Source organism: Ranitomeya imitator, chromosome 2 (assembly GCF_032444005.1).
Source record: "Ranitomeya imitator isolate aRanImi1 chromosome 2, aRanImi1.pri, whole genome shotgun sequence".
Taxonomy (NCBI): domain Eukaryota; kingdom Metazoa; phylum Chordata; class Amphibia; order Anura; family Dendrobatidae; genus Ranitomeya; species Ranitomeya imitator.
Genome location: NC_091283.1, coordinates 369,288,248 through 369,315,213, shown reverse-complemented (window position 1 = coordinate 369,315,213; position 26,966 = coordinate 369,288,248). Strand labels below are relative to the sequence as shown.

At 48.4% G+C, this 26,966-nt stretch overlaps 1 protein-coding gene across 4 annotated transcripts in view; it reads right to left on the bottom strand.

Annotated features, from left to right (window-relative positions):
- The window catches only part of LOC138663950 (gastrula zinc finger protein XlCGF57.1-like), a 60,784-nt gene that overhangs the window by 2,131 nt on the left and 31,687 nt on the right, over positions 1-26,966 (bottom strand). Inside the window, exons 1-6 of one of the 4 annotated variants that reach the window (XM_069750331.1) lie at positions 25,474-25,553; positions 20,338-20,487; positions 20,041-20,208; positions 19,836-19,959; positions 19,655-19,752; positions 17,293-17,383 (exon numbers count right to left, since the gene is read on the bottom strand). The exons of 1 other annotated variant lie outside the window; for it this stretch is intronic. In XM_069750331.1, coding sequence (XP_069606432.1) covers positions 17,293-17,383; positions 19,655-19,752; positions 19,836-19,959; positions 20,041-20,208; positions 20,338-20,394 — 538 coding nt within the window. In that variant the 5' untranslated portion in view covers positions 20,395-20,487; positions 25,474-25,553. Of the gene's footprint in view, positions 1-17,292; positions 17,384-19,654; positions 19,753-19,835; positions 19,960-20,040; positions 20,209-20,337; positions 20,623-25,473; positions 25,554-26,966 lie in introns of those variants that run through there. 2 more of the 4 variants (XM_069750330.1, XM_069750332.1) reach the window with 2 other exon arrangements.

Here is a 26,966-nt window from a genome sequence, read left to right as displayed (position 1 = left end):
ATTAACGAATTTTATATTAAGCATGGAAGCACAACTTTACATTTCTTTAACCCCTTAACACCCAAGGGTGGTTTGCACGTTAATGGCCGGGCCAATTTTTACAATTCTCACCAGTGTCCCTTTATGATGTTATAACTCTGGAACGCTTCAACGGATCCTGATGATTCTGACATTGTTTTCTCGTGACATATTGTATTTCATGATAGTGGTAAAATTTATTTGCTATTACCTGCGTTTATTTGTAAAAATGTCGCAATTTTCCAACTTTCAATATTTATGCCCTTAAATCACAGAGATATGTCACACAAAATGCTTAATAAGTAACATTTCCCACATGTCTACTTTACATCAGCACAATTTTGGAACCAATCTTTTTTTTTTTGTTAGCGAGTTATAAGGGTTCAAAGTTGACCAGCAATATCTCATTTTTACAGCACCATTTTTTTTTTTTAGGGACCACATCATATTTGAAGTCACTTTTAGGGTTCTATATGATAGAAAATACCCAAGTGTGACACCATTCTAAAAACTGCATATCTCACGGTGCTCAAAACCACATTCAAAAAGCTTATTAACCCTTCAGGTGTTTAACAGGAATTTTTGGAATGTTTAAAAAAAATGAACATTTAACTTTTTTTTTTTCACAAAAAATTTATTTCGGCCCCAATTTGTTTTATTTTACCAAGGGTAACAGGAGAAAATGGACCCCAATAGTTGTTGTAAAATTTGTCCTGAGTACGCTGATACCCCATATGTGGGGGTAAACCACTGTTTGGGCGCATGGCAGAGCTCGGAAGGAGCGCCATTTACCTTTTCCATGCAAAATTGACTGGAATAGAGAGGAGACACCATGTCACGTTTGGAGAGCCCCTGATGTGCCTAAACATTGAAACCCCCCACAAGTTACACCATTTTGGAAAGTAGACCCCCAAATGAACTTATCTAGCTGTGTGGTGAGCACTTTGAACCACCAAGTGCTTCACAGAAGCTTATAATGTAGAGCCGTAAAAATAAAAAATCATATTTTTTCACAAAAAACAGGATCTTTGGTTGCTTACCGTAAAATTTGTTTATTGGAGCCTCCATTGGGGGACACAGGAACCATGGGTGTATGCTGCTGCCACTAGGAGGCTGACACTATACAAATAAAAAAGTTAGCTCCTCCTCTGCAGTGTACACCCCACCGACTGGCATTATACTCTTCAGTTAGTGAGAAAGCAGTAGGAGATAATGAAACAAGGTTGAAAAACCATAACCACAAACTTGAGAACTGTAAACGTGAGAACAGTCAGAGAACATATAACAAAAACGTTGGGAGGGAGCTGTGTCCCCCAATGGAGGCTCCAAGAAACAGATTTTACGGTAAGCAACCAAAAATCCTGTTTTCTTTATCGCCTCTCATTGGGGGACACAGGAACCATGGGATGTCCCAAAGCAGTCCCACGGGCGGGAAAACCAGACTTCTATCAGGTCAGAGGACTCACCACTGCCGCCTGCAAGATCCTTCTGCCTAGGCTGGCGTCCGCCGAAGCGTAGGTATGGACCTTTTAAAATTTGGCGAACGTGTGGATGGAAGACCAAGTTGCCGCTTTGCAAAGCTGTAGGGCGGAAGCCCTGTGGTGCACCGCCCAGGAGGCGCTGACTGCCCGGGTAGAGTGAGCCTTAATCCCAGGAGGGGGCACTCTGTTCTTGACCCGGTAAGCCTCCAAAATTGCCATTCTGATCCAGCGAGCAATAGTCGCTTTAGAAGCCGGTTGGCCTCTGCGCGTGCCATCAGGAATGACGAAAAAAGAATCCGTCTTCCGGAAAGAGGACGTTCTATCCAGATAGATCCTCACTGCCCTGACGAGGTCTAGCTTGTTCAACGATCGCTCCAGAGGATGAGTCGGAGCTGGACAAAAGGAAGGTAGAACGATGTCCTCGTTGAGGAGGAAGGTGGAAACCACCTTCGGAAGAAAGGAAGTTGGGGGCCGGAAGACCACCTTGTCCTGGTGAATGACCAAAAACGGAGGACGGCAAGACAGGGCCGCCAACTCGGAAACGCGGCGAATAGACGTGATGGCCACCAGAAAGGTCACCTTCCAAGAAAGAACAGATAGCGGAATCTCCCTAAGAGGCTCAAAGGGAGAAACCCTCAGAATGTCCAGTACCAGGTTTAAGTCCCATGCGTCCACAGGTGCCCTGTACGGCGGGACAGCGTTGGCTACTCCTTGAAGGAAGGTCTTAACCTGTGGCCGAGAAGCTAAGGTCTTCTGAAAGAGGATGTAAAGCGCAGAGACCTGGCCCTTCAGGGAACTAAGAGCCAGGCCCGAATCCAGTCCTGCCTGAAGGAAGGCCAAAAGAGAAGGCAGAGAAAAGGACATGGATGGAACGCGGTTGGACTCGCACCAACGGAAGTAAGCCTTCCAGGTACGGTAGTAGATCCTGGAAGATGAAGGCTTCCGAGCCTGAATCATGGTGTGAATTACCCGGTCCGAAAGGCCGGACGCTCTTAGAACCGCGGTCTCAACAGCCACGCCGTTAAACTGAGCGACCGAGAATTCGGGTGGCAGATCGGACCCTGAGACAACAGATTGGGCCTGTCTGGAAGGCGCCAGGGAGCGTCCGCGAGAAGGTTGACAAGCTCCGCGAACCAAGCTCTCCTTGGCCAATCCGGGGCGATTAAGATGACTGGCACCCCTTCCGCTTTGATCTTCTTCAACAGTTTGGGGAGTAAAGGAAGGGGTGGGAACAGGTAGGGTAGCCTGAACTGTGACCAAGGAATGGCCAGAGCGTTGACGCCCACTGCGAGAGGATCGCGAGACCTGGAGACGAACTGTGGAACCTTCCTGTTCATTCGGGACGCCGTGAGATCCACGTCCGGAGTCCCCCATCGAAGACAAATCTGATGGAAGACCTCCGGATGCAAGGACCATTCCCCTGCCGCGAGGCCTTCGCGGCTGAGGAAGTCGGCAGCCCAGTTGTCCACGCCGGGGATGTGCACCGCGGATATCACCGGAACCGTTGCCTCTGCCCAAAGGAGAATCTTGGATACCTCGGCAAGGGCCAAGGAGCTCCGGGTCCCCCCCTGATGGTTGACATATGCCACAGCCGTGGCATTGTCCGTCTGGATCCGGACTGGCAGACCCCTGAGAATCATTTCCCAGTGGCGGAGGGACAGAAAGATGGCCCGAATTTCGAGGACATTGATTGGCAGAGTTGACTCCTGCGACGACCAACGGCCCTGAACCGTCAGATGACGGAAAACCGCACCCCAGCCGAGCAGGCTGGCATCCGTTGTCACCACCTGCCAGTGAACTGGAAGGAAGGACCTGCCCTGGGAGATGAGAGGTGACGTCAGCCACCAGTTGAGAGACCGCTTGACCCGAGAAGAGAGTCTGATCGGCCGATCCAGGGAGAAGACAGACCTGTCCCACTGAGACAGAATGGCTTGCTGAAGGGGTCGGGAATGGAATTGGGCGAAGGGAATCGCTTCCAAGGTAGCTACCATCCTCCCCAGAACCTTCATGGCCGATCGGAGGGAGGGAGGCCGAGGACCCTGGAGCAAGCGTATGTCCTGACAAAGAGTGGATCTCTTGTCCTTGGGAAGGAAGACTCTGGTCTGACGAGTGTCGAATAGCATGCCCAGAAAAATGATGCGCTGAGAAGGAATAAGGCAGGACTTCTTCCGGTTGACCAGCCACCCGAAACGGGCTAAGGTGTCGAGAACAATGGACAGGCTTTCGTGAGCCTGAGAAAAGGACGGTGCCTTGATGAGGATGTCGTCGAGGTATGGAAAAAGGACCAGGCCTCTGACTCTCAATATGGCCATCAGCGCTGCCATGATCTTCGTGAACACCCTTGGAGCGGTTGCGAAACCGAACGGCAGGGCGACGAATTGAAAGTGTTCCCGTTGCACTGCGAAGCGCAGGAAACGGTGATGTCCGGGAAATATCGGGACATGGAGGTAGGCGTCCTGGATATCTATTGAGCATAGAAATTCCTGGGCCTCCATGGAAGCAATTACTGAACGAAGGGATTCCATCCTGAAGTGTCTCAGGCGAACTCTCCTGTTCAGCAATTTGAGGTCCAGAATGGGGCGAACCTTGCCGTCTTTTTTCGGTACCACAAAAAGGGTTTGAGTAGAAACCCGTGAACCGTTCTTTCTCTGGGACGGGAACGATTACCCCGGATTTGAGCAGAGAAGCGATGGCTGCGAAGAAGCCCGGAACTAGAGCGGGATCTCTTGGAGGACGGGATTGGAAGAAACGATCCCTGGGTCGGGAGAAGAACTCTATCTTGTATCCCGAGGATACAACTTCCCTGACCCATGCGTCCTCTACTGCGGAAATCCAGATGTCCCTGAAAAGGAGAAGACGGCCGCCCAACCTGGGAGTTGGGCTGGAGTCTTGCCGAGAGTCATGCCGAGGTGGATCTTCCAGTCCTGGGCCTGGAGGATCTACCCTGGGAATAGCGAGGACGCCAGGACGGAGTGGGCCTAAAGGACACCGCCTTCTTCTCCTGACATGCCTGTGGCCTCTGTTGCTGCTGGGAAAAGGAGTTTGACACAGCGAAGCGACGAAAGGGCTGAAAAGAGCGAAACTGCCGTCTAGGAGGAGGGCGACGAGGCTTAGCTGGGGGAGAAGAGAACTTGTACCCCCGGTGGCGTCCTTAATGATTTGATCCAGCTGGGAACCAAAGAGACGAGAGCCCTGGAAGGGCAGACTAGTGAGGGACTTTTTAGAAGATAAGTCCGCCTGCCAGGCCTTGAGCCAAACGGTGCGGCGGATGGCAACGGCATTGCTGGAAGCCTGAGCCGCACAAGACGCGACATCCAGGGAGGCAAAGACCAGGTATTCACCGGCGTGGGAAATCTGGTTGGCAAGCTCCGCTAGTTGCATGGGAGACGCCCCGTCCAGGATACCTCGACGGAGCTCTTTGGCCCATTTGGAGATGGATTTAGAAACCCAAGTGGAAGCAAAAGCTGGGCATATGGCCGCTGCAGCCGCTTCAAAAGCTGACTTCGCAAAGGATTCTATAGCCCTATCGTTAGAGTCCTTCAGAGATGCTCCGCTGGACAGAGGAAGCACCGTGTTGGTGGACAGCCTGGACACAGGTGGATCCACCGAGGGAGAGACCGTCCAATTGGCGGTAACTTCTGGAGAAAAGGGATATAGCACACCCAGGCGTTTTCCCCTCTGAAAACGCCTAGTGGGGTTCTCTCTCTCTCTGGACATGATTTCCTCAAATTCAAGATGAGGAGCAAAAAACTTGGAAGGTGGTTTGGCCTGTCTAAACGAAACCGCCTGATCTGCGAGTTCCATAGATGGATCTTTTATGCCACAGGATTGGTTTACTGCCCCAATGAGATTCTGCACCATCTCCCTCATGGTAGCGATTTGGTTAGAATCCAGCTCCGAAATATCCTCCGAGGGCGCATCAGAGAATGCCTCGCCTGACTCAGGGGAGGAGGGTCGAGGAGACGCCGACCGCAGGGGAGGGCCGTGTGGCGAGATGGAGCGCGAAGAGGACTCAGACCGACGTTCCTGTCTGGACCTTTTGTGGCTTATCAAGGAGGGCTCGGGCGGTGGTTCCTGCGACCCGCTGGCTATGGCCGGGGTCTGCAGGGGTAACCGATCAAGCGCGGACACCAGGGTTTGAGACACCCGTGTTAAATCGGCCGATTGTGAAAGAGAGGCGGCCCAGCCTGGGATGGGGGGGGATCACTCTCGGGCGGAACAGCCGGGGAATCCTGGGCGGTGGGAACAATCGGGTTGCTGCAGGACTGACACAGCGGGGAGGACTGACCTGAGGGAAGTTTGCTGTTACAGGACGAACAAGCAAAGTACGTGACCAAGGCAGAAGAAGTAGGGGGGGCGAGAGCGGCCCCCTTTAGAGGTAGACATTTTGAGAGGTCCCTGAAGATGCCAGTGGGTTAGGGGACAGTGGGGCAGAGGGGGGTGTCAGTCTGCAGTGCAGCTACTCACGGACCCGGTCCTGGAAGATGTCCCACTTGTCGGTGGAGAACTCCTGCCCTGAGGTGCTGGATTCTGCGCAGATGCTGTGCCCACGGAAGATGCAGTGGCGAAGGTGTGGGGCGCGCTGCGTGAGCTCCTGCAGCTGAGAAGCGGTGAGCACACACAGACGCTGTCCCTGGAGGAAGGGGGCGGAGCCAGACAGAGGGGCGCCGATGAGCAGGGCACAGTATGTCGGGCGGGAGAAAAGCCCGCCCGATGAAACAGGAAGTGGGCGGAGCGTGGCACCGGAAGTAGGCCCCGGGAGAAGCCGGGGCCTAAATTAGAAGCCGGTGACCGCTGAAATGTGTGCGGGCGCAAAGGAAAAGATGCAGGCGTCCCGTCTGACAGGCGCGGCAGCCGGAAGTAGGCCCAGGGAAGAGCCGGGGCCTAAAGTAAAAGCCGGCGGCCGCAGGAGACGACCGCGGCCGCTGGGAAGGACCGCGGCCGCGAGTCACCTAAAAGGGTACGACCGCCGAGAAAAGATCAGCGCGGCTGCCTGAAGGGTGGTCGCGCCGCAGAGGGAAGAGCATGCGGCCGCAGAAGGCAGAGCGATCGCCGCCGAGGGGAAAACAGCGCGGCCGGACAACAGAGCCGCCACGCAAAAGATGGTGTCCCTAATTGTCACCCAGAGCAGAAAAGATGCGGCCGCAGGGATAGTAGTGCGGCCGCAGAAATAGCAGTGCGGCTGCCTGTAAGGCGCCGTGCTGCACAAAGTAGCAGGTAAGGTAGGTAATCCAAGAGGCCCCCTATGAAGAACTGATAAGGAGCACCAAATACTTACCTAACATCCCACGCCGCCGTACTAACCTTAAAAACATGGAACCTATTAGACGTCCTTGGAGCTGGTGGACGTCCTCGTTTCCTCCGACCGACAGGCTCTGGAAGGCGAGTGGGTGGGGGACAGAGCCAGGACCGGACTTCTAAGCACGCTTGTGTGCTAGGCTCTTGGTCCTGGAGAGGGATCTATGAGGATACGGGGTGGCAGTACACGCCGTACTCATAGTCCGCTTTGTGGGACTACAGGTGTGACTGCTCACCCTGTATCCCTTCGAAAAACCTGAAAAGAAACGACGCACATTGAGGTAGATAAGGGTCTAATGAAAGACCCGTGTCCACCTCCTACTGACACTAAGCTAAAACTGAAGAGTATAATGCCAGTCGGTGGGGTGTACACTGCAGAGGAGGAGCTAACTTTTTTATTTGCATAGTGTCAGCCTCCTAGTGGCAGCAGCATACACCCATGGTTCCTGTGTCCCCCAATGAGAGGCGATAAAGAAATGATATTTTCGCCCCCAATTTTTTATTTTCCCAAGGGTAACAGAAGAAATTGGGCCCCAAAATTTGTTGTAAAATTTGTCCTGAGTACGCTCATACCCCATATATTGGGGTTAACCACTGTTTGGGCGCATCGCAGAGCTCAGAAAGGAAAGAGCGAAATTTGACTTTTCAATGCAAAATTGACTGGAATTGAGATGGGACGCCATGTCGCATTTGGAGAGCCCCTGATGTGCCTAAACATTGAAACCCCCCACAAGTGACACCATTTTGGAAAGAAGACCCCCTAAGGAAGTTATCTAGATGTATTGTGAAAACTTTGAACCTCCAAGTGTTTCACTACAGTTTATAAAGCAGAGCCGTGAAAATAAAAATAAAAAAATTCTACAAAAACAATTTTTTAGCTTCCAGTTTTGTATTTTCCCAAGGGTAACAGGAGAAATTGGACCCCAAAAGTTGTTGTCCAATTTGTCCTGAGTACGCTGATACCCCATATGTGGGGAGGAACCACCGTTTGGATGCATGGCAGAGCTCGGAAGAGAAGGAGCTCCGTTTGGAATGCAGACTAAGGCTGGTTTCACACTTTGCGGTTTTTACCGCGGAACCTGTTGTGAATTCTGTTGTTGAGCTCCCTCCTGTGGTCATGAATGGAACTTCGGCTGGTTCTGTCAATGGGCTTCCTCTGGTGGATGTGAGTGGGGCTGCGGCTTCTGAGGTTCCTTCCACAGGTGACGAGGTTAATTCGTTAGCTGCTGCTCTATTTAACTCCACCTAGATCTTTGCTCCATGCCACCAGTCAATGTTCCAGTATTGGTCTTGTTCACTCCTGGATCGTTCTTGTGACCTGTCTTCCCTGCATAAGCTAAGTTTTTGCTTGTGTTTCTTTATTTTGCTATTTTTCTGTCCAGCTTGCTATTTCGATTGTTTCTTGCTTGCTGGAAGCTCTGGAACGCAGAGGGAGCACCTCCGCACCGTGAGTCGGTGCGGAGGGTCTTTTTGCGTCCTCTGCGTGGTCTTTTGTAGTATTTTTGTGCTGACCGCAAAGTTACCTTTCCTATCCTCAGGCTGTTCAGTAAGTCGGGCCTCACTTTGCTAAATCTGTTTCATCTCTGTGTTTGTAATTTTCATCTTTACTCACAGTCATTATATGTGGGGGGCTGCCTTTTCCTTTGGGGAATTTCTCTGAGGCAAGGTAGGCTTTATTTTCTATCTTCAGGGCTAGCTAGTTTCTTAGGCTGTGACGAGTTGCATAGGGAGCGTTAGGAGCAATCCACGGCTGCTTCTAGTGTGTGTGATAGGTTTAGGGATTGCGGTCAGCAGAGTTCCTACGTCTTAGAGCTCGTCCTATATTACTGATAACTATCAGGTCATTTTGTGTGCTCTTAACCATGAGGTCCATTATTGTCCTAACCACCAAATCATAACAGGAACCGCCGCGATTTTGATGCTGCGGGTCCGCAGCAGTTTCCATAGCGTTTACAGTAACATGTAAACCCTATGGAAACCGCAAACCGCTGTGCACATGCTGCGGGAAAAACCGCGCAGAAACGCAGCGGTTTAAAACCCGCAGCATGTCACTTCTTTGTGCAGAATCGCTGCGATTCTGCACCCATAGGAATGCATTGAACCGCTTACTTCCCGCATGGGGCTGTGCCCACGTTGCGGGAAGTAAGCGGCTAATGTGCGGTTCCTACCCGAGGTGGAGGAGAGGAGACTCTCCTCCAGGCCCTGGGAACCATATTTGGGGTGAAAAAAAGAATAAAAATAAAAAATCATGTTATACTCACCCTCTGAAGTCTCAGCGCTGCACGCGGCCGTCCGGTCAGAGTTGCTGTGTGACCAGGACCTGCGGTGACGTCGCGGTCACATGACCGTGACGTCACGAAGGGTCCTTCTTGCATAGCATCTTTGGAACCGGACCGCCGGGCGCAGCGTCGAGGAGATCCGGACATCAGAGGGTGAGTATAACCAATTTTTATTATTTTTAACATTACTATTGATGCTGTATATTGCTGCATATGCAGCATCAATAGTATAGGCGGAAACCGCGGAACAAACCGCGATAAATCTGCAGGGAGAACCGCAGTTGTTTTGCCCTGCAGATTTATCAAATCCGCTGCGGGAGAACCCGCAGAGGGACGCCGCAAAGTGTGAACATGGCCTTAGATGGAATGGTCTGCAGGCATCACATTGCGTTTGCAGAGCCCCTGAAGTACCTAAACAGTAGAAACCCCCCACAAGTGACCCCATATTGGAAACTAGACCCCAAAGGAACTTATCTAGATGTGTTGTGAGAACTTTGAACCTCCAACTGTTTCACTACAGTTTATAACACAGAGCCGTGAAAATAAAAAATCTTTTTTCTTTTTCCACAAAAATTATATTTTAGCCCCCGGTTTTGTATTTTCCCAAGGGTAACAGGAGAAATTGGACCCCAATAGTTGGAGTCCAATTTGTCCTGAGTACGCTGATACCCCATATGTGGGGGGGACCCCTGTTTGGGTGCACGAGAGAGCTCGGAAGGGAAGGAGCAGTTTTACTTTTTCAACGCAGAATTGGCTGGAATTGAGATCGGACGCCATGTCGCGTTTGGAGAGCCCCTGATGTGCCTAAACAGTGGAAACCCCCCAATTCTATTTCTAACTGAAACCCTAACCCAAACACACCCCTACCCCTATCCCAACCATAACCCTAACCACACCCCTAACCCTAATCCCAACCGTAAATGTAATCTAAACCCTAACTTTAGCCCCAACCCTAACCCCAACTGTAGCCCAAACCCTAACTTTAGCCCCAATCCTAACCCTAATGGGAAAATGAAAATAAATACAGTATAATACCTATATGAGCAGGATTCAGATGGGTACTAATGTCCAATGTGGACATGCAGTATAGAACGGCTTTTATGTGCACGGCTCACAAGGAGGGGTAGAAACCTCCCTAAAAAAAAAAAAAAAAAAAAACACCAAAAACAGGCAAAGATGCTTACCTGTCTAAATAGGCCTCAATACAAATGCACAAGCAAGGTGCAGCGGACCCAAACAAAATAGCAAATGCACAGGCTGTAGCCAGATGCTTTGTATTCCTTGTGTGAACACACCACATACAGAGTATTTTATCTTAGTGCATTGGTGTACCACACGGCCAAACCCTTATTGAAGGCTGGCTGTTTCATTAGGTATTGCACCTGTGCATTTGCTATTTTGTTTGGGTCCGCTGCACCCTGCTTGTGCATTTGTATTGAGGCCTATTTAGACAGGTAAGCATCTTTGCCTGTTTTTGGTGTTTTTTCTTGAATGTGTCCTTTTTTGGTGTTTTTCTTGTAGAAACAAGAAAACAATAGATTAAACCAAAAACACGGGGGCGTGGCCTAGCGAGCGATGTGAGCGGACGTGCGACGGGTCTCTCTCCCCGCACCGCTCCTAAGTTCTTACCTTTGAAGGCGTTGCCGAGCGCCGAAAACCGGACGGAGACGCTCCGCAAGACCCCTGGGCACGGGGGAGAGGGCCGGAGGCAGGGAGAGGAGTAAAGCGGCGATGCCGCGCCGAAAACAGTCGGCGCCCGCGACTGGCGCGAAAATCCAAGATGGCGCCGTGGCAGAGGAGGAGGCGGCCAGAGCCAGTACTGAATACCGCCGGAGGCTGGAGGTAATCGCCCGGCTGGAAAGGTTTGCTCGAACGGAGGAGGGGGGTGCCCTGCTGCTGGGCCCAGAAGGGCCGGAAGAGAGGGAACCCCTGCAGAGGCAGAAGAGAGGGGGGGGGAAGATACCCTCAGTGTGGTGGAGGAGCAGCTTTCTCCAGGGAGGATGCAGGAGATGCATGGTGCAAATAACATGACACCTACCGCCAGCCCAGTACAGGCTAAGGACTCTGAGGGTGCGCAGCAATCAAATGTGGGGGAGCCTACACTGCAGGACATTTTCTCAGTCGTTATACACTGTAAATCTGCCCCGGCCGCACTGAATCTAAGAGTGGACGATTTAACAGTTGAAATGAAGTCCCTTAATTCTGCTATGCGTAAAGTGGAGAAAAGAGTGGAGGTGGTGGAGGAGCGCGTGGGCAGTGTGGAGGATCAGACAAATGAACTGTTGAAAAGAGAAAAGAGATACATTCAGCGCATTGCGGAACTGGAATTTAAAACAGATGACCTGGAAAACCGTTCCCGAAGGAACAATCTAAGAATAATTGGGGTGCCGGAGAAGGTGGAGGGGAATAATCCTGCTGAATACATTGAGGCATGGCTTAAAAACTCGGTGGGAGGAGCAGATCTTACTAACCACTTCTCCGTGGAAAGGGCCCATAGAGTCCCCACCCGACCCCTGCCGCCTGGATCCCCCCCTCGAGCCTTGATGGCAAAAATTTTGGACTATCGGGATCGGGAAACCCTACTAAGTAAGGCCAGGATCAGTGATGGACTGAGTATAGACGGAAATCGGATCTCCATTTATCCGGACTATTCGGCATCGGTGCAAAAACTGAGAATGAAGTTCGGGGAAGTCAAGCGGCGGCTCCGAGACCTGGATCTAAAATATTCAATGCTATACCCGGCTAAGCTCAGGGTGGTAGCGCTGGACCGGGTTCATTTTTTCCAGAACCCGGAGGAGGCTATGCAGTGGCTGGATACCAATACCAAGAAAACTGGCGTGGATCGGAACCGATGAGACTGACGCTGTGACTTCGCCACTCATCTGGTTATACCCCATGACTGTGATTTTTGAAATTGTCTTGTGTCTTTAGACAGAATGTTCTCAAAAGGATAAAACAGTGTGCTCGGCGGCGCAAAGAATACTTCATGCTGTTAGCGGTGGGAGGGGGAGAGATGGACTGCAAAGGGCTTAGTTCTAGGTTGTATCAAGAGCTCTCAGTTCTCATACAGAGAAAGAAAGTTTGTTCTAGTTGAACTCCATTGAGTTTTAGATGGGGGAGTTGAGGAAAGGGGCGGGGAGGGGGGAGGTGGGTATCGGGGGAGACCTGAAGGAGACTGCTCTAACTAATCATTTTGTTTCTAGGAAATGGGAGGGGATGTTAACATTATAAGCTGGAATGTTAGGGGATTAGCGGACGCCACTAAACGCGCAGCAATATTTCAGTATTTACTGAAACAGAGGCCCTCGGTGATTTGCCTGCAAGAGACCCATCTAGTAAAGGAAAAAGTTGATATGTTACAGAAAAGATGGGTGCGCAAGGCGTATCATTCGACGTTCTCTAGTTATGCGAGAGGTGTGTCAGTATTGATTCATACTAATACCCCATTTGAGGAAGTTGAGGTCAAAATTGACACGGATGGTCAATATGTTTTGTTGGTGTGTAAACTCTTTAATCGTTTAATATGCATAGTATCATTGTATATACCTCCGCCATACTCTGGAAGGAAGATCCAGGACATATTGGAGTCTATAAGAGGCTGGGATGGGATCCCTCTTTTGGTGGTGGGGGATGTAAATAATATAGCAAATGACCACTGGGACAAGAGTAACCATGCACCTAAGCGTAGGGACGGTAATGACACTCCCTTTGGTAATTATCTCAGAGAAATAGGCTGGACTGATCTGTGGAGGGTCCGCAATGTCAACACATATTCCTATTCCTGTTACTCGACTACATACGGCTCGATGTCAAGAATTGATGTCGCCTTGGGAAACGATAGGATGAACGAACTGTTAAACGGGGTGGAATATAATCCTAGGATTTTATCAGATCACAGCCCTGTTCAGGTCTCTTTAAAGTTGTCAAGTCAGGACGGTTTGGGGAAGGCGGGATGGAAAATTCACCCAGTTTGGTTACAAATTTTGGACATGGAAAAGGTGGGGGCAGAGATAGAGGAGTTTTTTAAGATCAATGAAGGGAGCGCAGAATGCCATGTAGTGTGGGACACCATGAAAGCGTATCTAAGGGGAATTTTGTTTAGGGACATCTCAAGACATAAGACCAGGACCAGAAAGCGGGATCAGGGTGTCCTAGAGGAATTGAAGGCAGCAGAGGCGGCATTGGGGGAACATCGTACTGTGGAATCTCGGAATCGTATGAGGGCAGCTCAGAGGGAGGTTGATCAGCTATTTTTGAAAAAGGCGGAGAGGTTGAGGGCCTTCCAGAAAGAAACCTTTTACTCAGAGGGGGAAAAAGTGGGGCACTTGCTCTCGGTAGTGGCGTCCGCGCAAAGAGAATCTTCACGTCTACTCTATTAAGACGGAGGAGGGAACGGTGGTCACTCAGGGGGTGCAGATCTTGGAAGTGTTCAGGAAATTCTATGACAAATTATACGCGTCCAGTGTGGAGAGGGGACCCGAAGATATGGCAAAATATTTGGAAGAAATTGATTTGCCCCGGTTGAGTAGAGAGGAGTGTGAATTGTTGGAAGAACCGATTGGGGAGGAAGAATTGGGGGCTGCATTGGCGGGCGTTGCGGGGGGTAAGGCTCCGGGAGCGGACGGCATTCCAGCTGAGATTTATAAGACCCTGAAAGAAACTCTGTTGGACAAATTGGTAGGGGTGTATAATAGCTCGTTGGAAAGAGGGGAGTTGCCTTTGTCGATGAGAGAGGCTATTGTGGTGGTTATCCCTAAGGCCGACAAAGATCCACTGATGCCAGAATCCTATAGACCAATTTCACTCCTGACTGCCGATATTAAGATTTTGGCAAAAACCTTGGCAAATAGGTTAAGTAGGGTGATAGACAAATTGGTACACCCTGATCAGTCAGGCTTCATGCCAAACAAATCAACGGCACTCAATCTGAGAAGGCTGTTTTTAAATTTACAAATCCCTTCGGACAATGTTGGCAGGAGGGTTGTGGTATCATTGGACGCCCACAAGGCCTTTGACTGTGTGGAGTGGGGCTATTTGTGGTCAGTGTTGGAACGTTTGGGATTTGGACCTAAATTCATCTCATGGGTGCGGCTGTTGTACTCTTCCCCAGTGGCCAAAATTAGAGTGAATAATGTCCTTTCTGAGACATTCTCTCTGTCTGGGGGAACTAGACAGGGATGTCCTTTGTCCCCACTGCTATTTGCCCTGGCGGTGGAGCCCCTTGCTGCGAAAATTAGAGGCTCCCGGGAGGTGAAAGGATTTATGTATGGGGTTTCGGAAGAAAAGATTGCGTTATACGCAGATGATATTTTGCTATTCTTGGAGGATTCGGGGGAGACCCTGGCAGGGGCGGAGGCCATTATTGAGGAATTTGGGAGTTACTCTGGTTTGAGAATCAACTGGGAAAAGTCCAATATGATGTTAGTAGATGGGGACTATGAGAATAGTGAAATACGGGACTCTCCTACAAAGCTGAGGTTAGTAGATAAATTTAAATACCTGGGGATCCAGATCGCGTTGCCTCTGACTAGCTTTGAGGAACTAAATTTGGCGCCACTTTTGCGGAAGATACGCACTAAGGTTCAGGCGTGGAAAAAGCTACATTTATCGGTTATTGGTAGAATAAATCTAATAAAGATGATTGTGATGCCGCAACTTCTCTACGTGCTACACAACTCCCCTATGTGGATATCGCAGAATAGATTTAGGAGGATTAAATCTCTATTTGGCGAGCTGATTTGGGATGGGAAAAGTTCTAGATTTAAACAAGAAATTCTACAAAGACCAAAGACGGAAGGAGGAGTGGCATTGCCCAACCCATGGTTATACTTTTTGGCTGCACAATGTCAACATTTTAGGGGATGGGGTGAGGAATCGGGTTGGGAGCGGACACCCTGCAGTCTGAGGAATTTGATTGGGTCAAGGGTACTGAGTGAGGGCCTGGAGGGTGGGCATTTTCGAGAGAAGGGTACTAAATTCTGCACTATTAGGCTTATCCAAAAGGTTTGGGACAAAGTTAAGGGAATTAGGGGAGTGAGGGCACTTACTAGGTTCTCGCCCTTGTGGAATAATTGTCTCCTACAGGAGTTTAGACAGATGGAGGGATTTCAGGTTTGGAAGGGAGCGGGAATCTCTCGGATGAGCCAGGTTTTGCACCAAGGTAGAATTAAGGATTTCAAGACATTACAGGAGGAATTTCTGCTGCCAAGCTCTGAACTGTATCAGTATAATCGCATCTCTCATGCATATCGGGCACAATGTAGGAGGGGGCCTATAGAGATTCAGGTGGACCTGATGCTAGACTTTATCCTTATGGGGGAAAGCACAAGGGGGGTGATCTCGGGAATATATGAGTTCCTGCTATTTTCCTTTTTAGAGAAACATCCTATCAGAGCCAGGGCGAAGTGGGAGGCTGATTTGGGGGAGAATGACGGCGATCGGTGGGACTCAATATTGGAATACGTGCCCAAGATCTCGATGAGTGAGCCTGGGAGGTTGTCACAATTGTTTGTTATTCATAGGGCCTATAGAACTCCGGATATGCTGTTCAGGGCAGGTTTAAGACCTAATTCTGAGTGCCCTAGGTGCTCGCAATCCGAGGCGGGTATCTTCCATATGATGTGGCAGTGCCCTAGGCTGGCCTCGTTTTGGATTGTAGTGATAAACAAAGTGGGACTAACATACAATTGTTCGGTACCACGGGACCCTCTGGTATGCATATTAGGTTACGTGGAGGAAATTGTAACTGATAACTTGTATAAAACAGTTATTGCTAGATTGCTGTTTATTGCACGAAAGTTGATCGCTAAGTTCTGGATTAGGGTTGAGCCACCAACGAGAAGAGATTTCATGATGCAAGTAGACCATATTGTTGCATTGGAGAGGAGCATCTATTCTAAAAGAAACAAGATGGACCTTTTCAACAGGTTATGGAATCCCTGGATCGAGTCGACGTGATCTGGAGACCTTGCTCGTGCTTTTGGAACATATATCCCCGTGGGAGCAGTATTGATACGACGCCTTCTTGTTCCTGGTTAATAATGGACATTCGGGTAGATCAGAGTGGTTCTTGTTAGGTCTCCAGGGGTGGGGGTGAGGGGGGGGAGGGAGGTTGGTTTGGGGCTGAAAGTTTATTGAAAATGCAAAACATAGATGTGTACTGTTTGCAGTAATGTAATCTGCATATATTTTTCTCACTGTTTAATAAAAACATTTGATTAAAAAAAAAAAAAAAAAAAAAAACACATGAGCCATGCACACAGTGAACAGACCTGTAGGGACACTGTTCACACCACCAGGAGACAATCCCCTCCTTGTGAGCCGTTTGGTAGAGTGGCTTAATATACAGTTAGGTCCATATATATTTGGACAGAGACAACATTTTTCTAATTTTGGTTACAGACATTACCACAATGAATTTTAAACAAAACAATTCAGATGCAGTTGAAGTTCAGACTTTCAGCTTTCATTTGAGGGTATCCACATTAAAATTGGATGAAGGGTTTAGGAGTTAAAAATTAGAAAAATGTTGTCTCTGTCCAAATATATATGGACCTAACTGTACATTTTTTGCAAAAAACGTATTAACCAAATACTCTGTTTTTCCATCTTTTTATTAGCATTTGCTGTTTATATTTTTTTGCAACAGAGTATTTTTAGGTTTTACTGTGCCTTTTTTGTGTGGTTTGTCTCCTGGTGGTGTGAACGGTGTACTTACAGGCCTGTTCATTGTGTGCACGGCTCATGTGTTTCTGTTTTACTCACTCCATACAAGTGTATGAAGCGAGGCTGTACCCATTGGGCAGGAGTGTGTATAACTCCTACTTACCCTCTGGTCCTGACTCTGAAACCAGCAATTCCCTACAGCGCCCAGTGCGGTTATAATATATTTTATAAAAACTTTTGCTTCAGCCATTGATATGGCTTTTTTTAGCTTGATAACCATAGAAAATAATGAAAAAAATGGCTAGTTCAGGTGGACTAATCTGCTACATGTTCTTTACAGAAAAATTTCATCTGTATTTTGCTATCCATATTTTATTGTATAAAACAATATATCTTCCGTTATACTTATTCACAGAATTTTGGCAAAAATGATGAATCGAAAGCCGAAAAACCTAAAAGACCACAGAGCTCACAACAATTAACACATAGTAGTACCAACCAGTGACTGAGGAGACTCTGTATCTTCTCTGCATCTAGTGGTTACTACTCACCTGGGCGATTATCTGAAGGAATCTCCTCGTTACACTGCTCATCACCCCTCACATAGGTTTCTGTAGTAGTAATATGGGTCAGATCTTTACCCTGAAACAAATATTGTAAAAGTCACAGAGAGATGGAGATGTCACATCTGTGATCGGCTCTAATCCTGCCATCTCCATTGTTCTTATTACACGCTAGATTCTAAAGGTACCTTCACACTAAGCGACGCTGCAGCGATACCGACAACGATCCGGATCGCTGCAGCGTCGCTGTTTGGTCGCTGGAGAGCTGTCACACAGACAGCTCTCCAGCGACCAACGATCCCCGCTGACATCGCTGAATCGGCGTGTGTGACGCCGATTCAGCGATGTCTTCGCTGGTAACCAGGGTAAACATCGGGTTACTAAGTTAAAGTAAAAAAAACAACCACTACATACTTACCTACCGCTGTCTGTCCCCGGCGCTGTGCTTCTCTGCTCTGGCTGTGAGCACAGCGGCCGGAAAGCAGAGCGGTGACGTCACCGCTCTGCTTTCCGGCTGCCCGGCACTCACAGCCAGAGCAGAGAAGCACAGCGCCGGGGACAGACAGCGGTAGGTAAGTATGTAGTGGTTGTTTTTTTTACTTTAACGATGGTAACCAGGGTAAACATCGGGTTACTAAGCGCGGCCCTGCGCTTAGTAACCCAATGTTTACCCTGGTTACCAGCGAAGACATCGCTGAATCGGCGTCACACACGCCGATTCAGCGATGTCAGCGGGAGAGCCAGCGACGAAACAAAGTTCTGGCCTTTCTTCCCCGACCAGCGACATCACAGCAGGGGCCTGATCGCTGCTGCGTGTCACACTGGACGATATCGCTAGCCAGGACGCTGCAACGTCACGGATCGCTAGCGATATCGTCTAGTGTGAAGGTACCTTAACGCATCGGGTATTCTAGAATATGTATGTAGTTTATTTTTGAAGATTTTCGAATAATACATTGAATACACAGGATTCGGCCAGCCAGGCACGACCAATTAGCGAAGCGTGGTTCAAATCCCGCGCCAATTCTCGGCCGGACTGCGCCTGTCGCTGATTGTTCGCGGCCGGCCACGTAGTATATAGCACAGCCACGTAGCACTGTATATAACAACCCACATAGTAAATAGCACAGCCACGTAGTATATTGCACAGCCACGTAGTATATAGCAGGGGTCCCCAACTCCAGTCCTCAAGGCCCACCAACAGGTCATGTTTTGAGGATCTCCTTAGTCTTGCCCAGGTGATAATTGCATCACCTGTCCAATACAAAGGAAATCCTGAAAACATGATCTGTTGGTGGGCCTTGAGGACTGGAGTTGGGGAGCACTGGTATATAGCACAGCCCACGGAGTGTATAACAGCCCACATAGCATATAACACAACCACATAGTTTATAACAGCCCACGTAGTATATAACAGCCCACATAGTGTATAACACAGCCCACGTAGTGTGTAACACAGCCCACGTAGTATATTGCACAGCCACGTAGTATACAACACAGCCCACGTAGTATATAACACAGCCAGGTAGTATATTGCACTGCCACGTAGTGTATTGCACAGCCCACATAGTATATAGCACAGCCCACGTAGTACATTGCACAGCCCACGTAGTATATTGCACAGCCACGTAGTATATAGCACAGCCATGTAGTATATTGCACAGCCGACGTAGTATATAGCAATGTGGGCATCATATCCCTGTTAAAAAAAGAATTAAAATAAAAAATTGTTATATACTCACCCCTGTCGTCCCCCCGGATCCAGCCGAGGCGTTTACCGATGATCCTCGCGACGCTCCGGTCCCAAGAGTGCATTGCGGTCTTGTGAGATGATGACATAGCGGTCTCGCAAGACCGCATGTTATCATCTCGCAAGATCGCAATGCATGAAGCAGTCACCGCAGCGTCGCGAGTAGCGGGAAAGGCCTGTTCTGGATCCGGGGGGACGACGGAGGGTGAGTATATAACTATTTTTTATTTTTTTTTATTATTTTTAACATTAGATCTTTTTACTATTGATGCTGCATAGGCAGCATCAATAGTAAAAAGTTGGTCACACAGGGTTAATAGCAGCGTTAACGGACTGCGTTACACCGCGGCATAACACGGTCCTTTAACGCTGCCATTAACCCTGTGTGAGCGCTGACTGGAGGGGAGTATGGAGGGGGCACTGACGGCCGCGACCAATCAGCGACGCAGAATTTTCGGGACAGACAGAAAGACAGACGGAAGTGACCCTTAGACAATTATATAGTGGAAGTGTAAAACTTAATACTGGTGGATAAAACAAGACCTTCACAGCCGTCTACACATCATAGGGGACATCTCATGACACCTTCTCTCCATCTACCTGATGATCCTGTGGAACATTGGGATCTTCTTGTTTACAGTCATGTGGAAGAAGAGGACGGAGACATCTCTCTGGTGTTGTCCTCTTACTGGATAGAACTGGAGGAAACACAAACAGGGACCGAAATAATTCTTTACATTCAGATAATTATAGGCCGTGTGCACTTAGTCCTATCTATTACCTGGTGATGTGAGGGGCTGGGGAATCTCCATCACGACGTCCTTGTACAGATCTTTGTGTCTTTCTAAATACTCCCACTCCTCCATGGAGAAATAGACTGTGACGTCCTGACACCTTATAGGAACCTGATACATACAATGATAGTCATCCCCATGATCCTTTCAAAGCATTATGGTATAATGTCCCAGCATTCCCAGCAGTGTCACCTCTCCAGTCAGCAGCTCAATCATCTTGTAGGCGAGTTCTAGGATCTTCTGGACTTTGATGTCCTCATGTATCAGGGGGTGAGGTGGAGGCCCCATGGGTCTTCCCCATCCCTCAGACAGTGGGGCCTGACAGTGCTCACTAGAGGTCTTCTTTACTACTGTGTAATCCTGTGTATTGAGAGACACATTAATAAATCTCACTACAGACATCTCCAGAGTCCTCACCTCTCCAGTTCTGTCCATCTGTTATTCCCATGGATAAAAATGATGTAATGTGATGTCATCAGAATCTCTCACCTCTCCAGTAAGCTGGAAGAGGATATCTAGGGTGAGGTGTAATATCCTCTCTGCCATCTTGTCCCTGTCCCTTTCTATCCTTGACAGATCAATCAGGAAAATTCTCTTTTATAGAAGATCTCCACTGAGAGGATGAGATATTGTAGGAACCTGGATGAGAAAATGTTAAGTCATAAACAATGAACTTTCTGTAGATAAGTGGAGGAGGAGATATAAAGAAGATTTTATTTAAGGACAGATCACGTAACATCTTCACATGAACGCCAGAAATGATCACTGGCCAAAGAGGTCTTGCCAACTTGTATGGCAAATGAATAAGACAACCAGCGCTGCACTTCACCTTCACTTATGTAAGAGATGGCAACCAATAGGCAATATCTGTGCTCTTGAATTTTTCACCAGTAATGCAATATGATGTGAAAAAATATATGAAGAATGTGTAAGGCCACTACAAAAAAAGCTCTGTGGGAAAAAACGAGGAATATGGCAGGAAGTTTCCCGATTCACAATTTATCAAAGTATTTTATATGAATGCACATAGATATCAACCAAGGGATATCAGCTTTTGAGGTAGAAAAAGTCCCCATAAACTGTAAGGAGGGTTATTATATAGTAAAAGAAAATGTCTAAAGCCAAATCTAAATGGATTTTTAATTGGATACTATAACAAATGTGTCACCCCAGCTGGCCACCATGAACCATAATGTAATTATGTCTCCACTGACATTCCTTGTCCTAAATATTAAGTAGTGGGGTGTCTTTGTTCCTCTTTGCAGGGGGCTGATCCCAAAAAGAAGGTAGAAAAGGGAAGACACGTTTGGGATCTGATTGTTGGTGCTATGTCTTGGAAGGGCTAGGATCTGCTGCTGAGGCCAGATCCTGGTGCCACTACTTGGACATTTAGAGAATAGAGATCGTGTGTCACATACTATTGTCATCCACTTTTGATACTCTGCTGGATTAGAGGAGCTATTCAAAAGGACCAGTGTTGCTTTTTTCTTGACATCAGATTGCTATGAATGTGTTTGCACACTTACACAAAATAACGGAGGAAGGAAAGGAATAATAAATGGAGACCCAACTGGTCCCTGTACAAACTAGAAAAGTTCCTAGCTGCACAACTAAAATCACCTTCTTAGACCTGGTTCCCTAAAAGGCTGTAGAGGGGTTTCTCATACTTCCTGAAGGATGAGAGGGAATGCCACACACAAATCCTACAAGAGGGTAAGGAGTGCGTGCAGGAAGACACTAAACACATTCACACAGGATTGACAGGGAAAAAGACGAAGAACCAAAAAATAAACGGACTAAGTGAAAAACGTGCAGATCCCATGTGTGGAAGAAAGGAAATTGTGCTGGGAAGGATAACTCACAGACTGCGAGAAAGCAACCGAGATTACTAAAACAGGATATTCTTCAGCTATGGAGCTGGAACTGGAAAAACCCATTAACCTTGAAGTATAACCAGCAAAGAAAGCATGTGCAAGGTGAATATAATCACCCCTGAGAGGTAATAGAACAGAACCAAGAGAGGAAGTGAGAGACACCTGAATAGCATCAAATAAAGGAAAGGAAAGCAAAGACAAGGGAAGTATCAGCGGTTGGATAAAGACTGAACAGGTTGTGATTCAGCAGTGAGTGAAATCTATCAGGCAGCAATCACCGGATAGAGTCCCTAAACCGAGCTGTGACAACTGGGTGGCACCCCCGGATAGTTCCTTTTCTTGCAGCCGCATTACAGACTTTAAGGAATCATATCTATGTTCAATGGAATATTCCCCCTGAGTCCTTATAAAGGTTTTCTGGATTGTTCACTGGTCAGAGATTGAGAGCGGCATTTAACATGTTAACAGCCACGGGTTGATCGCGATTCCATCCGCAGCTGTTAGGGGCACATATCAGTTGTTTAAATTGGCTGACATGTACAGGAATAGTTGCGGGCTCACCATCGGAGCCCACGGTAAACAGGGGGAACCCACCTTAGACGTAACTATATGTCTAATGTGGGAAAGTGGTTAAAGGAAATCTCTCATGTTCTTTTTTGCGATTAAACTGCTCCCAATGTCTTGTTAGTGATGAACACTGCATTACAAAACATGTTTATCTCAAGCAAACGTCCCAGTATTTAGTGCAAAAATCACTTTTTATAGTTTGATGATTGCCCAACATGCCTTCAGTTTCAGTCATAGGGGTGGGGATCTCTAGCTTTTCAGTCACGGTCAAACGTCTTTTGAAATTCTCCACACCAGACCTGGGCAAAGTACGGCCCGTGGGCCACATCTGGCCCTCTGGCTGTCTCAGTGCGGCCCGCGGACTGAGACAGCCATGGGGCTGGAAATCAGAGGTCATTGGGCCGCACCATGCCATGTCTCCATCTGCACTGACTTCATTGTTTGATGAGGGGCCTACGGCCACTTCCTCCTCCAATCAGTGTGTGAAAACAGCTGACGTGATGACGTCATTTCATCGCATCAGCTGTGTACTCTGAAGAGTCCATGCACCAGAGGCAGAGAGAAGCACCGGGGAAGTGGACTGAGGTGAGTATGTGGTGGGCTTTTTTTTTCATGTGTATGGGATGTTTGGGTGGGCATGGAGAGGCTATGGGGGCGACATGGTGCTGCCCATGGGGGGGAGGGCGACGGAGATGGGACCGGGGGAGCCATGCTTTCGGCGATGGGACCGAGGGAGCCATACATACGACAGGGGGGCCACACATACCAGGACAAGACAGGGGAGTCGTGCATAGCAGGACAGGGATGAGCAGACAATGCATACCCGGCTTATACTTGAGTCAATAGGCTTATCCAGTTTTCTGTGGCAAAATTATGTACCTGGGGTTATAATCGAGTATATACGTACTCTCCTTTGAATGTGGTGCTGGATCCACCCTTTTTTCCTAACTGCTGCCGAGTTTCTATCCCTGCAACACGATGGGATTACTTCCACGAACTACATATACAACTACTGTAAATGAGCTGGATTCAAATCTCTTTTGTCAATTTTAACGGTATAAGTTTGTCACAGAATTGGGTAGATCCAAGAGCGAGGAGGGCAGTGGAGACTGGAGAGACGTAGGATCCTGATCTGAATGCTGAGATACCACAACTCGGAAGTTGGAACCTGGGATTACGAAAATATACCAACAGGGCCCATCTTGGTCATCTGGCTAGCACAGCAAACTGTAAAGGGGAATGCTTGTGGGCTGACAGGTGGATTGCTACCATCAAGCAAAGCTATTACTATTGGCTAGCAATGCTTGGGTCCTATACTATCACATGTAGTTTATATGGCTAAATGTCAGATAAAAGCTGCACAATAAAGGAGAAGTGAGCAGATTACTGACTATTCCCAGTGCTACACGTTTACAGCGCTGTGTATCTGCTGTGTCCAAATATCTTAGGAAATACGTTGTCTCTACATATTACAGGCATATAATGAGTTAAAAAGCCACCAAGAGGAAGAAATTGAAGTAAAACTCCTTATTGTACAAGAAGTTTATGGGATCCGTGTGTCAGAGACTAGAATTCCTTCACATCAATTACATGGTAGCTATTATTGGGCTGAACACTGAGCCCTATACAGTGTATACATCCTGTGATCTCCAATCATGGGCGCCCGATCAGTGGCTGTTACCCCTAGAATGGCTGTGCAAACTACTCCCTGGGAAACAACACTGCTAGCATTAACCCCTTCACCACAAGCATTCATTTAAGAACACTCACCTGGCTCCCTGCAGCTTCACCTGGCATGCTACATGCTGCAATAATAATGGCGTCTTGTTGCTATACTAGAACACGCTCATAATGCAAAGTAAGAACACGCCCATACCAATATTACCTCATACCTGGATATGCAAATTGCCTCTTCTGAGAAAAAGAGGACTTAAACTCTATAGCGCCACCTATTGGAAGTAGCGATCCTACAAGTCACAATCAACTCTTGTGACTTGTAGGATCGCTACTTCCAATAGGTGGCGCTATAGAGTTTAAGTCCTCTTTTTCTCAGAAGAGGCAATTTGCATATTTAATTTCCCAGAGGAGCGTTGCATGGCGAATAAGCCTCCTTACCTGGACAAGCCAGAGAAACGATACCCCTTAGGCTGGGTTCACATTGCGTTATGTGAACCCGTTTAACGGACTACGTTACACCGCGGCATAACGCGGTGTAACGTAGTCCGTTAACGCCGCCATTGCTTGTAATGGCGAACGCATCGCTAGCGCACGCCCACATTGGGCGTGCGCTAGTGATGTGCCGTCATTTGAGTGACAGGCCGCGAACGCTGCTTGCGGGGATCAGGGCTGCCACTAGAAATTTCGGGGCCCCATACTGGCAAAATTTTCGGGGCCCCCTTGAGACTCCGCCCAGGCTCCACCCCAGCCCCGCCTCTAGGCTCCACCCCTCGAACTGTCCACAGTCCCACCGCTCTCTCTTGGAAAAACTCCACTTCTCACCAATCACACATTGACAGTTCCCATCACCAGATCACACATATAGCCGGCAGCTTTTGTTTTGGCCAAAAGATTTTTTAAGCCGCCACCATAACACGGTAGACACTTTTGGCCGGGCCTTACTCTACTGTAACCTATTAAATATTTGTTAAAATATGCAATACAATTTAGGTATATTTTTATTTATTTTTCAATTTTTAAAATGACCAATAATATCACATACAAGGAACAAATACCGCTACACCATGACCAGATGACATATTACCACCACAGTGATCGAATAATATCACATACAAGGAGCAAATACCGCAACACCATGTCCAGACCGCATATTACCACCACAGTGATCGAATAATATCACATACAAGGAACAAATACCGCAACACCATGTCCAGACCGCATATTACCACCACAGTGATCGAATAATATCACATACATACAAGGAACAAATACCGCAACACCATGTCCAGACCACATATTACCACCACATAGTGACTGAATACTACAATTCTGATCAGTAATAAAAAAAAAGCACCATACTATCACCATAAGTGCCATTATACACAGGAAATCTGTACTTAGTATGCAGTGTCTGTGTACAGATAATACAGTGATCACTAGTGAAATTATACACAGGAGCTCTGTATACAGTGTATAGTGTCAGTGTATAGGTAACACACTGACTCACCAGTGACGTCTCTAGGTGAAGTCCTTCATCTTTCACCCAGCCCAGACAGCCATCACTTCATCCAGCCAGGACTCGTCTCTGCAGGAAATAACACAGTTATCTCGAGCTCTGCTTGTAGAATACATTACTTAATTTTTCCCAACTTCTACATTACACCACATGAAGAAAAAGAGGCGACATAGTGTCACTCTACATAGTAACAGGACCACCCCCCCCATTTAAAACCGTGTCTTTAAAAAATAAAATAAATACATCACTGCAGTAATAATATCCCTAAATTAGCCCCTATGGTAATAATATTCCCCATCCTGGCCACCGTGTGTCTCATTCCTGGCGTCAGCCATATGTTCTCCCATCCTGCCCTCATGAGTATCCATTCTGCCCCATCTGTCTCCATCGTATCCATCCTGCCCCATGATCCTGCACGATCTGTCTCCAATTCTGCCCCCAGTGTCTCCAATCATGCCCCATGTCCAGCATTCTGCCCCCGGGTCTCACAGTCTGCCCCCGTGTCCAGCATTCTTACCCCGGGTCTCACAGTCTGCCCCCGTGTCCAGCATTCTTCCCCCGGGTCTCACAGTCTGCCCCCGTGTCCAGCATTCTGCCCCCCACTCTGTCCAGCATTCTGCCCCCCACTCTGTCCAGCATTCTGCCCCCCACTCTGTCCAGCATTCTGCCCCCACTCTGTCCAGCATTCTGCCCCCCACTCTGTCCAGCATTCTGCCCCCCACTCTGTCCAGCATTCTGCCCCCCACTCTGTCCAGCATTCTGCCCCCCACTCTGTCCAGCATTCTGCCCCCCACTCTGTCCAGCATTCTGCCCCCCACTCTGTCCAGCATTCTGCCCCCCACTCTGTCCAGCATTCTGCCCCCACTCTGTCCAGCATTCTGCCCCCCACTCTGTCCAGCATTCTGCCCCCACTCTGTCCAGCATTCTGCCCCCCACTCTGTCCAGCATTCTGCCCCCCACTCTGTCCAGCATTCTGCCCCCCACTCTGTCCAGCATTCTGCCCCCCACTCTGTCCAGCATTCTGCCCCCCACTCTGTCCAGCATTCTGCCCCCCACTCTGTCCAGCATTCTGCCCCCACTCTGTCCAGCATTCTGCCCCCACTCTGTCCAGCATTCTGCCCCCCACTGAGTCCAACAGGACTGGAGTGACAGTTCTCTATGACTAAGAGCACAGAGCTGCACAACTGCCAGACAGGGGGGAGGAGGAGAGACCTGAATTACCGCCAGCAGATGCAGCCACCAGAAGCCTCTTCTCACTGGATGCAGTCTCCTCACTCCTCCTGCTCTCTGCTTCAGCCCGCCCGACAACAACACAGCCACACTCCTCCAGAATGAGGAAGTGCTCAGTGTGTAACGTGAGGTCGGGACCATGATGCACCAGGGCCCGCAAATTAAAGGTATAGTGCCCATTTCTCTCTGCTGGATACATTAACAACGCTGTAGGTGTAACTTTAAATCACCACAGTGTTGTTATGTATCTGGTC